This window comes from Alosa sapidissima, chromosome 6 (genome assembly GCF_018492685.1).
Source record: "Alosa sapidissima isolate fAloSap1 chromosome 6, fAloSap1.pri, whole genome shotgun sequence".
Taxonomy (NCBI): Eukaryota; Metazoa; Chordata; class Actinopteri; order Clupeiformes; family Clupeidae; genus Alosa; species Alosa sapidissima.
Genome location: NC_055962.1, coordinates 22,353,836 through 22,364,297, shown reverse-complemented (window position 1 = coordinate 22,364,297; position 10,462 = coordinate 22,353,836). Strand labels below are relative to the sequence as shown.

Sequence of the window (10,462 nt, the reverse complement as noted above, 5' to 3'; positions counted from 1 at the left end):
CGTTGCAGTAGTCGAGTCGTGAGATGACTATTGCCTGAACCAGAAGTTGGATAGCATCTTGAATCAAGTAGGTCCTGATTTTCCGAGAGGTTCAGCTGGAGGTGGTGTGCCTTCATCCATGTAGCTATGTCTGAGAGGCAATCCAAGATCCGTGTTGAAACCGTGGGGTCATCAGGTGGAAAGGACAGATAGAGCTGTGTGTCGTCTGCATAGCAGTGGTATGAGAAGCCATGCGAACGGATAGTCTGTCCCAAGGAGGTGGTGTAGATAGCAAAGAGAAGGGGGCCCAGCACTGAGCCCTGGGGGACCCCTGTGGTGAGATGGTGAGGTGCAGATAGCTGACCAAGCCATGATACGTTAAACGAGCATCCTGTGAGGTAAGATTCAAACCAGGAGAGAGCAGAACCGGAGATTCCCATGTTAGCAAGTATAGGTTGGAGTTCTGGTCAGCTTCCATGTTTCTGGACTAGGAGTTCTGGTCAGCTTTCATGTTTCTGGACTAGGTAGGAGTTCTGGTCAGCGTTGCTGGTTCATCTGCTAAGTCCAAGGTGTGTTTTCATCATTGGGGTATTTTATTCCCCATACTGCCGCTATACTCTTCTTCAGTCTTCTTCTCATGTGAGGGGGAAGCAATACTTCCTGTGAGGAGATCAAATGAATGAGGGATTGTATCGGGGCAAGCAGCTACCAGTAAATAACTTTAATTCATACGTTTGAAGAGGCAATCGTCATCATCAGCTTGGCTCTCTGAAGGACCGACTTAATCATGCCATTGTTACATTCCGGTCTTGAACCCAGGTCTGTGTGGTAGCCCTGGAACAATCCCCTGAACTACCAGGAACTGAGTGTGACTCAATTGAGAAAGTATAGTTAAAGAGTGTATTCCACAAAATAGGTAAAGTCCCAAAAAGCACAGAAAATCGTGTACAAAAACCCCAAAACAAAATTTCAGTTCTTAATTCCTCCAAAGAGGCAGAGACCTCAGAACAGAACAGAACAGAAAAAAAGTCCACAATCGTAACAGCCATGGTTGTCTTGACCGTTTCTGTTGGAAGCCTAGTCTGGCTTTCACCAGACCAAGCTGTCTTTTTTGATTGATCATTGGTCTGGGGAGTCCGCTATGTATTTTCTATTGCACAAGAGGCGTTTTCAAATGACTCTGTACGCAATTGGATAGTCATTCACCAAATTCCGTGGAAATGCATGGATTCCAGTTGCTTCCAGTAGCAGCAATTGGAATCCATGCATTTCCACAGAATTATTTTTGAAATCTGATCCCTTATCATACTTGTTCATTCGTACTCGTCGCTCAACTTATTGTGACTAAATTTAAGATGGCGGCGAGCGGTAAATTTCCTCAAGGTACTGTCTGTGGAAATCGACTTGTAAATAAACTACCAGTGCTTTGTGCAGTCGAGTGCAGTGAAGTTCTCAATGTCTCGTTTTAAATGTCAAGGCCCTCGGAAGTCTACCAATGAAGTATGAAGCTACTTTGAGCCTCGTAAATGGTGTAAAACAGGGATTTATTTGCATGGCTAGGCCGATGCCCAAGGCACCCCCATCGAAAAACTGTTGGTAGCATCGGCTAACTAGCGCCAGATTTCTGAGTGCAGGGGGCAAGCCGAGATGAGCTATGAGACATACGTTCACACTCGGTATCATGTTTCAACACACTTTAGGTCAATATCACACACCGGAATTCTCCTTTAAGGCCAGGGAAAGAGGTTGCCTTGAGTTTGCTGATCCAAAAGGTTTCTCTTTGGAGAAGGGTCCTTACATGGTTTCCACCTCTCACGGGTTTGGGGACAACCTCTATCACTATCATAGTTTAATGAAAAAAATTGAGATAAATTGTATCTTATGTATACAAGGAGCTAGCAATAAAAACGTACCATACTTCATTTCATCTGGGAATGGGAATGGGATCAATATAAATACTGATAACAAAACTGGACAACAGTTTTACATGTTACTTTGGAACAGCATCTAGTTCATAAGAGGCTGATACATTTCCTTGTAGGTAGATTGAAAATGTTGTAGGTTAAAAAACACACCTTAAGATTACAAAAGGCCTAGTGCTTTATTTATCCATCAGTGTAAGGACATTGTTATTTGTTCATAGTGGCATCTGATGTAGCAATTCAGGTTTCCCATGTGAATAAAACCCTTATAGCCTACAATTTGTGCAGCAATTCATTCTCTACACCAGCACGTCTTAGTTTTGGCAGATTATAGCTAGTGCTCTGTACTTAAGACACTTATACTTGCATCCCTCTGAGTCATTGAGAAGTCTTCAAAGTGATACGACTGGACATGTACAGTTGCTTGCAAGTAATCCACACAGGTTAGTGACAAGGTGAATGTATATGAAGAAAGATACAAACAGCTCTCCCCTAAATACGGCCAGGTTTTTTTCATGAGAGAATCATGATAAACTTTCATCACTGGAATGAATACAAAGGACATGCAGAGTCTGCAGCATTAGTCCTGAACATATTGCCTTTGAAATATAAGATTTCGTAGTCTAATCATTTGTATGCCAAGTTTCAAGGACTTCCGTTCATGGGGGGCCATACAATAAATTAATTTATGTGTACATTTAGTGACTGTCCACCAACAGAGTTTTCTGTGAATATCTTGAGAACCGTAGGGCCTAGGATGACCAAATTTTTGCATATGTTTGCCTCCAGGGGCCATGTTAACCCAATCCATATACACATGTGCATAAACAGATACACACGCACACACATACATTCACAGTAATCATACATATGACACATACACACACAGTAGACATATGTACGCATGCATGCACACACACAGGCACACACACACACACACACATATACACACATAAACATAAACACGTACACGCACACATGCACACAATTCAAGATTCAATTCACAATTCAAGAGCATATGCCTGCATGGCATCCAATTCGAGACTCACATTGCATCCCAATTTATTCGACAAAGAAACACCTTTTTGCACACATAACATGCAAACTCGGGTTCAGTCAGGTCAGATCAGTTCGTGTCACAGATATGGAGCGCAGAAAGGGCATTTTTCATTACTGTGTCAATGGCACTTACATTGACCATGATAACTGCTTATAACTAAAGGTAGTGAGAATGGCCAAAAATAGAGTAGCCATAGGGCTAAATAAAAAAAATGGCATTTATTTCCATAAGTCACACACCACATATTTTTCACATTTGCTCAGCCCCAGAGAATCCCTCCACCATGGCAATGATATTGCCAGATTCAGAACAGTCTGCCCTATGCACACATGTGCCAGCTTGCAGTGGTGAGATACATGTCAAAATATAAGAATTTATATAATACACTATTTGTATTATTTAAAAATCTAAATTAAATCAATGCAAGTATTAATACATGAAATAGTGGCAGATCTGGGTAGCCTAGACTCTGTTAAAAAACAATATATAGCATGTGTGTATGGCACTTACATTGACCAGGATAAATGTTTCTAAGGTAGTGAAAAAGCCCTTAAAACAGTCTAGGGTTCTAAGGGTTAATTTCTTAATTCAGAGCCATGTTACTTACAGCCAAGTCCTTGGAGTGGATATCAGAAAGAAATATAGTTTGGCCATCAGTATGAGATCAAATATATACATACAATATTTGTAGTATTTATTATTGTTCTTTGAGTTAACATCATTTGAATAAAACTGATTAAGTAAGGTGCATTATCATAATATTTTTTATTGGCATTGACCTATTTATGGAAAATATGTTGGAGTGGCCAACAAACTGACCTGTGTATCAGTGTTGATTTGCACAATTTATTGCCATTATTAAAATAGGCTATCCTAATCTTCAAAACTTTGAGTAGTTCTCAAATAGTACTTTTGATTCCCAAGTGCCACCCCAATAAAAAAGTCTGGACCCAGCTGGCCCCCCCATAAAATAATCCTGGCTACGCCCCTGACTCACCATGGTTGTTAAAGATCCCATGGCACTTATCGCAAAGAGTAGGTGGTCACACACACACACACACACACACACACAGTTGCAGTATGGAGAGCTGGACCGAGGCGCAGGGCAAGTCGAGATCGAGGCACACTTAAACTTGAAACCAGGAATCTTCAATGCGACTGCACACTACAACCACGAAACAACATCAATGACCCGACAGGGGACTGAGGGAGACAGAGGGTTTAAATACACAGGGGTTAAACAAGGCTAACAAAGCACAAGTGGACAAGAAACAAGAGACAGGTGAACACAGGGCTGGAAATCATAATTAAACTAGCAGACTAATAATGAGGAACAGGTGAGGGGCGGAGACACAGGGAACTGAGACATGGCAAGACAAACAAAGGAGCACATGGCTGACAGGAACTAAAACACAGGGACAGGAAGTAAACACAGGAGGACATGGCACAGGAGGTAAACAAAGGAGGGACAGGGAACACAGGATCGTTACACATGCACACACACGACACGCACAAACACGCACACATAAACACACATACACACACACACACACATGCACTCACACATACAAACACACCTACATACACACACACACACACACACACACACACACAAACACACAAACAAAAAAACACACAAAAAAAACTAACTTACATGCAGGCACACACACTCAATAAACACACACAGAAGCACAGCGCACATATACACAAAAACAACCACACACTCTGCACACACTCAACACACAAAAAAGGAACAAAGTAGGAAATGAACACAATTTGACAAGCATGACTTATTTTTGTGGAAAAAATGTGCTGGACTGGGCGGCGGTCTTATTTTGTATCGCTCTGCGGTACATCTAGTTATTATTTATTATTATACGGCTCTTCGCAATGCAAGTAGAATGCTCCATTGACTTGAATGGGATTTCCGAAAGTTCTAGCGGTCATTATTTCTTGGGAAAGGACCTCTGAAAACAAGAATGACCGCTGTCAATGGCAACGGAGTTTGTGCTTGGAACTTCATTCAAAAGTGAAAGCAGACGGTTGATCAGCTGTGTTCTAAAGAATGTTTGATTCAAGTTCAGCGTGTGTTGCGAACTATTTGTTTCTCAGCAAAAGCCACGACAAAACGGTAACAAATAAGTGTAAAGAGACATATCATGGAGTTTATTTTTTCGTTTTGGCAAGTAGCCGTATAATAAGCGGGATAATGTATAGAACGCCGGTCATTATGGGACAAAAAGTCCCTTCAGGGCGAAACAAGACCCCTCCGCTGGCGCGCTGACTTATTTTCCCCATAATGACCGGCGTTCTATACATTATCCCTTACTTATTGTAGGTATTTAATGTATAATGTGGCTCCCTGGGATACAAGACAAATTCCCTTGGGAGTACATCAAATGCGCCACTTAAATTAAGAATTGTGTTGTATTGCAACTTATTTAATCTAATCAGTTTAAGTAATAATTTTTCAAATATTTACCCAAATTAATTTCCAACCCAAGGACGTGCCCCTTCTCTTTTTGGACACCTAATCTGTCATTGATCTTATCAAAGCGATAAAACTTGAGCAGGCGTAATGACACGTTCTCTATATAAAGCGATTTGAATTGTAGCTGTTCACGCAGTCTCAGTGGATCTCAGGACGGACAGCATCATGAAGTTAGCCATTGTTCTGTGTGCTATGGTTGCACTCTCTGAGTGCTTGGTCAGGTAAGAGAGTTTGGTGACAATTGATGTCAGTCTAACAATTATTTTGTTATTACATACAATTGAGGCATTACAGTATTGTGGTACTCTGGACACTTTATCACACAGGAGGGAAACTTCCCGAACTTTATTATCAAAAAGTATAACAGAAACGAGTTGCTGTTTTGGCCACAACTCACGCTCAACAGGGCAATCACCATGCCAACTCTCTCTATCCAACTTCTCACACACTCGCACCTGCGCGCACACACACACACACAGGTTATCACAGTATTATTGGTACTATTAATATTACTGCTTGTATTACCATCTGTGTAAAATAAATGTGTTTATGTTTCTTTTGTCCTAGGGTGCCCCTGGTCAAGCATAAGACCATCAGGGAGGACATGGAGGAGAGGGGCGCATGGGAGGACTTTAGGAGGATATTCCCCTTCAATCCCATGGCCAAGTTTGACCAGTCTCTGACCGGAGCTGAGCAGATGACCAACGATGCTGATGTGAGTGGTTTACACAAACGATCTTAGAGCGGAGTGCTCTATAATCTTTGGTTTACACTAACTAATGTGCTCAGTATCCACAAGCCTTATAAAAGGGTGCTGTTTGCTGTTGATATGAATCAGAAAAGAACTTGACACTTGGCACACTGCTCCTCCCTTTAGAGAACGTTGTTGCTCACGCCAAAGGGTGCTTTGCCGTGTCGTTGTGGTGCCACGTCTGTGGCCTCTTAACATTAAAAGTGCACTGTCCACCTCGGCTTTTAAATCTAGTCCCAAAACCCACCAAAACCTTTTCTCTGGCCTTCCCAGTCTCCTTACCTCCCTTCTGATGCTCTATCTGTAACTCTGAGCATGTCCCCAACTGTCTTTTGGCTGTTGTTGTTGTTGTCAGTATTTTATTTTGCTGTTTGCTGTTGTAGGTCTCATACTGAATGTATAGGTTTAGTATATTTTGTTTTATTTTGTAAAGCACTTTGGTCAGTGAAAGCTGCGCTTTCTAAATACATTTGACTTACTTAGGCTACTTTACTTACAAAGTGTTCTTCATCAGCCAATGACTTTTGGTTGTGCTTGTCTTTTGATGTGTGCAATGTGCTGTCCTTCTCTCTCTCTCCCTCTCCGTGTAGCTTGCTTACTATGGAGTCATCTCCATTGGCACTCCACCTCAGTCCTTCAAGGTGGTCTTTGACACCGGCTCTGCCAATCTCTGGGTTCCCTCCGTCTACTGCAGCAGCCCTGCCTGTGGTAGGAATCGCCTTACACACTCACTCCTGCCATTGCCAGCACAACAAGTTCAAATGAAACCTTTCACATTTCTGAGTTGTAGATTAAAAATAAGTAGACATACAGTACATACATAGCCTACATCATTTAGCAAACCAGATAGGACCTATATTATCCTTATCCTACTGTGATATCAGTAAGAACAAAATGGTTTATGGTAATGGTTATATGATTTTTCTTTCAAAAGCAACTTACTAATAAAAACAAAGCAATAGTTAAAAATTAACAGTGAAACAGTTTTAAATGTTGTTAAGACTACACTAAGGAAAATAGCAATAATAAACAATAATATCAATGCAGTATCAATGATCAATAGCCTAATGAAAATAAAATGTTATTTGTTGTTAGGAAACCACCAGAAGTTTGATCCCTCCAAGTCCACTACTTTCACCAGCCTTGGAAAGGGGCTCTCTATCCAGTATGGAACTGGCTCCATGGAAGGCTCTTTGGGAACGGACAACGTTGAGGTGTGCTGATTTCATTTATACATCTGCACTGGCAGTGACAGCTATATTTATGACTGAATTTGATTTGATGTATGTTTATTTGTATTTATGTATCTGTTTGTATATGTACAAGTTATGTTATGTTATATGTATCTATAACAATTCAAATTATCTCAAGATACTTTACTCAGACTTCAAGGCCTGAACTGTGCTGTACACAGCAGTGATATGGTCTATATCTATTGGGAATAGAAAAGTGTATGAAGAGGAGAATGGACTATATGACAGTTACTACTGTGTTACTGTGTAAGCATTGTTTGTTTGCCTCTCTGACTTTGGTGACGTCTAGGTGGGAGGTCTGACGGTGACCAAGCAAGAGTTTGGATATAGTCAGTATGAGGCAAGTTTCATGTACTACATGAAGGCTGATGGTATCCTGGGTCTGGCATACAAAAACATTGCTGTGGAGGGTATTACGCCCGTTTTCGACAACATGGTGTCAGAGGGAATTATTCATAACAACTACTTCTCAGTTTACCTGAGCAGGTAAAAAGTCTAAGGTTTATTATTGAAAGTCTCTCTAGAAACACTCTAAATAATCGATTTGTTCACTAAAACAGTATTAATATTATTTACATATTATTTATATAATATAATATAAGTATTTACATAATTTTACTAAAAAGAGTCAAACTTGCTCTTGTACAGGAGTCCTGCCACTGGAAGTGAGGTGGTCTTTGGAGGTTATGACCCTGAGCATTACAATGGCAATCTCAAGTGGATTCCCCTGTCCTCCGAGACTTACTGGCAGATCACCATGCAGAGGTACATTAGGGACCACAGGAGGCAATATTCTACTGCAATATTTCACAACACAAAAATAATATGGAATTATATACAGGAGTTCAAATCAAAAAGATAGGGAAAAACCTATGAAACACATCAGAGCGTAATTGTTGACTTTTGAGTGTAGCATAATTGCTGATCGTAGTTATCTGATGGACTTTGGGTAAATGGACTGCATTTATATACTGTATCTATATACAATGTCTTGCCTCACGTTCACCCATTCACATGCACACTCACACACCGATGACGGAGGCGGCTCAAGGGCACTTAGACAGGGTCAGGAGGAGTTGGGCTCGAACCTTCTAGTCGCTGGACGACTCCTCTACCTCCTGTCCTGAGCCACTGCTGCCGGACTTTTAATGAACATTATATCAAAATTACTCTTGGGGGATCAATCGACTTTGGCTTTGTAGTTTGTCACATATTACGTAGATACATTATCTAACTGTCAGTTTATCCGCGTAGACATATCAGAGATGCTGTCAGTCATCTATTTTACCTTACTATGTGTTCAATTCCAGCATCACCATCAATGGCAAAGTTGTTGCTTGCGCCAGCGGTTGCCAGGCTATTGTGGACACTGGAACCTCCTTGATTGTTGGCGGTGAGGTCAACAATCTCAACACCGCAGTGGGCACTTCTAACGGAGTGGTAAGGACAGAGAGTGACTTGAAACAAAACTGTTTTTTTTAAGATCTTTTTTTTTTTAGGTTTATTTGTTTTTTTTTATAACTTAACTATAAATAATGGGACATTTCAACAATGTAATTCCAATGATTTTATCAACATAGTTATGCTTTTTTTCTAAAACCATCATCACATTTTCCTAAAGCTATCATCACATCATTTTACATCACATCAACGTGTATCTTGCCATGTCCTTCTCTAGGTGGAGTGTGCTTCCATTGGAAGCCTGCCTGAGGTGACCTTCAACATCAATGGATACGCCTTCACCCTCCCCCCCTCTACTTACGTTCGTCAGGTATGGACATCTCTGTAGCGGACAAGACATAGCTGTATGGTCAGCTGTATATTACATGCATATCGGATGTCTGTTTTCTTGTTTAACTCAATGACTCAATATATTACCTCTACAGACTAGCTCTGGTTGCTACACTGGTTTCGAGAATAGCTTCAGCAATGGAGTTGGCAACGGCCTGTGGATTCTGGGAGACGTCTTCATGAGAGAGTACTACACTGTCTTCAACATGCGCGATAACTTTGTTGGCTTTGCCGCTCTTAGGTAAATACCTTCTCTAGACAAACACAGTCTTATGATCTTAGGCATGTTACATGGCAAGTCATCTTCACTTTGACTCAATCCTGTATTCATTGTAGCTGCTGTAAGTGCATGTTGTGTGTGATGTCTGTATGCTACTGAGACCCTTGAATTTCCCCATGGGGATCAATAAAGTATCTATCTATCTATCTATCTGATGTTTTCTTGTGCATGACAACCTTGTGATTTAGAAAAGTACTTAAATAAAAATTCTTGCTTCATGAGATCTAGATGGTAAAACAAGTGTGATGTAAGGAATGAAACTGATGTTTCAGTTTTATTGGTTTTATTCATGTACACGAGACGAGGCCTCAGTTTAATAAATTTGAATAAATCAGTGACTTGTGTGGTAAAACAGATCTAACTATGATATCAGTGCTAATTTCTAGTAAATGCACAAATACACCGAACCACTAGGTCTGCTACTGTTACCACAACCATATAGGTTACTACTTCAACAATCTAGGCTTATAATTTACAATCAAATACATTGCATGACAGTACACAGCCTAGAGAAAAACAATGGCACACATAATCCTTGAATTCCTGATGTAAATTGGGAAAGAATTGTTACAAACCATATAATTTTGAAATAGCTAATAGCTTTCTGGGATATTAACTAACTGGTAAGTAACCAGTAACTAACTAGGCTAAGCTTTCTTTCCTAACAATGTTTGAGCCCTGTTGTCGTAGTTTCATCTGAAAAGAAAGTGTATCTAAATCTATACCTACCAGTATATTCTCTTGTGTAAATGTATTCCCAGAGTGAAAATAGAAATTCAATTGGGAGAAACTTAATTATGAAAGGCAATTTAGTTACTCAGACTCAAACCCATTTTTTCCCTAGTTTCACTATGAGAGACAGCTCCCTCTAGTGGCTCGGCTGTGCACGTGTGTTTCCAAAACCAAACGCCTTCCAGCTACAGCAGTCTGTAACT

The 10,462-nt window shown here is 40.6% G+C and overlaps 2 protein-coding genes across 3 annotated transcripts in view; both read left to right on the top strand.

Moving 5' to 3' along the window:
• The first annotated feature begins 5,060 nt into the window (after positions 1-5,060).
• On the top strand, positions 5,061-9,741 carry LOC121712065 (pepsin A-like). Of its 2 annotated transcripts, none has more exons than XM_042096036.1 (10): positions 5,061-5,092; positions 5,577-5,673; positions 6,020-6,167; positions 6,794-6,911; positions 7,299-7,417; positions 7,746-7,942; positions 8,105-8,221; positions 8,767-8,896; positions 9,135-9,227; positions 9,343-9,741. In XM_042096036.1, the coding sequence occupies exons 2-10, from the start codon at positions 5,618-5,620 to the stop codon at positions 9,490-9,492; spliced, it is 1,128 nt and encodes a 375-aa protein (XP_041951970.1). In that variant the 5' UTR covers positions 5,061-5,092; positions 5,577-5,617; the 3' UTR covers positions 9,493-9,741. The 2 variants fall into 2 exon arrangements, with proteins under 2 accessions (XP_041951970.1, XP_041951969.1); XM_042096035.1 differs by having other exon boundaries at positions 5,072-5,105.
• A 708-nt stretch (positions 9,742-10,449) lies between these two features.
• Positions 10,450-10,462, top strand: part of slc35f1 (solute carrier family 35 member F1) — a 115,756-nt gene continuing 115,743 nt past the window's right edge. Inside the window, exon 1 of the mRNA XM_042096032.1 lies at positions 10,450-10,462. This exon is cut by the window's right edge and continues 419 nt beyond it. The gene's annotated coding sequence lies outside the window, so the exon portion shown is untranslated.

Excerpts from the sequence above, each read along its gene's own strand:
- LOC121712065 (XM_042096036.1), top strand. The coding sequence starts at position 5,618 with ATGAAGTTAGCCATTGTTCTGTGTGCTATGGTTGCACTCTCTGAGTGC. Across the intron at positions 5,674-6,019 it reads CTCTCTGAGTGCTTGGTCAG|GGTGCCCCTGGTCAAGCATA; the intron begins GTAAGAGAGTTT and ends CTTTTGTCCTAG. Across the intron at positions 7,943-8,104 it reads TTCTCAGTTTACCTGAGCAG|GAGTCCTGCCACTGGAAGTG; the intron begins GTAAAAAGTCTA and ends GCTCTTGTACAG.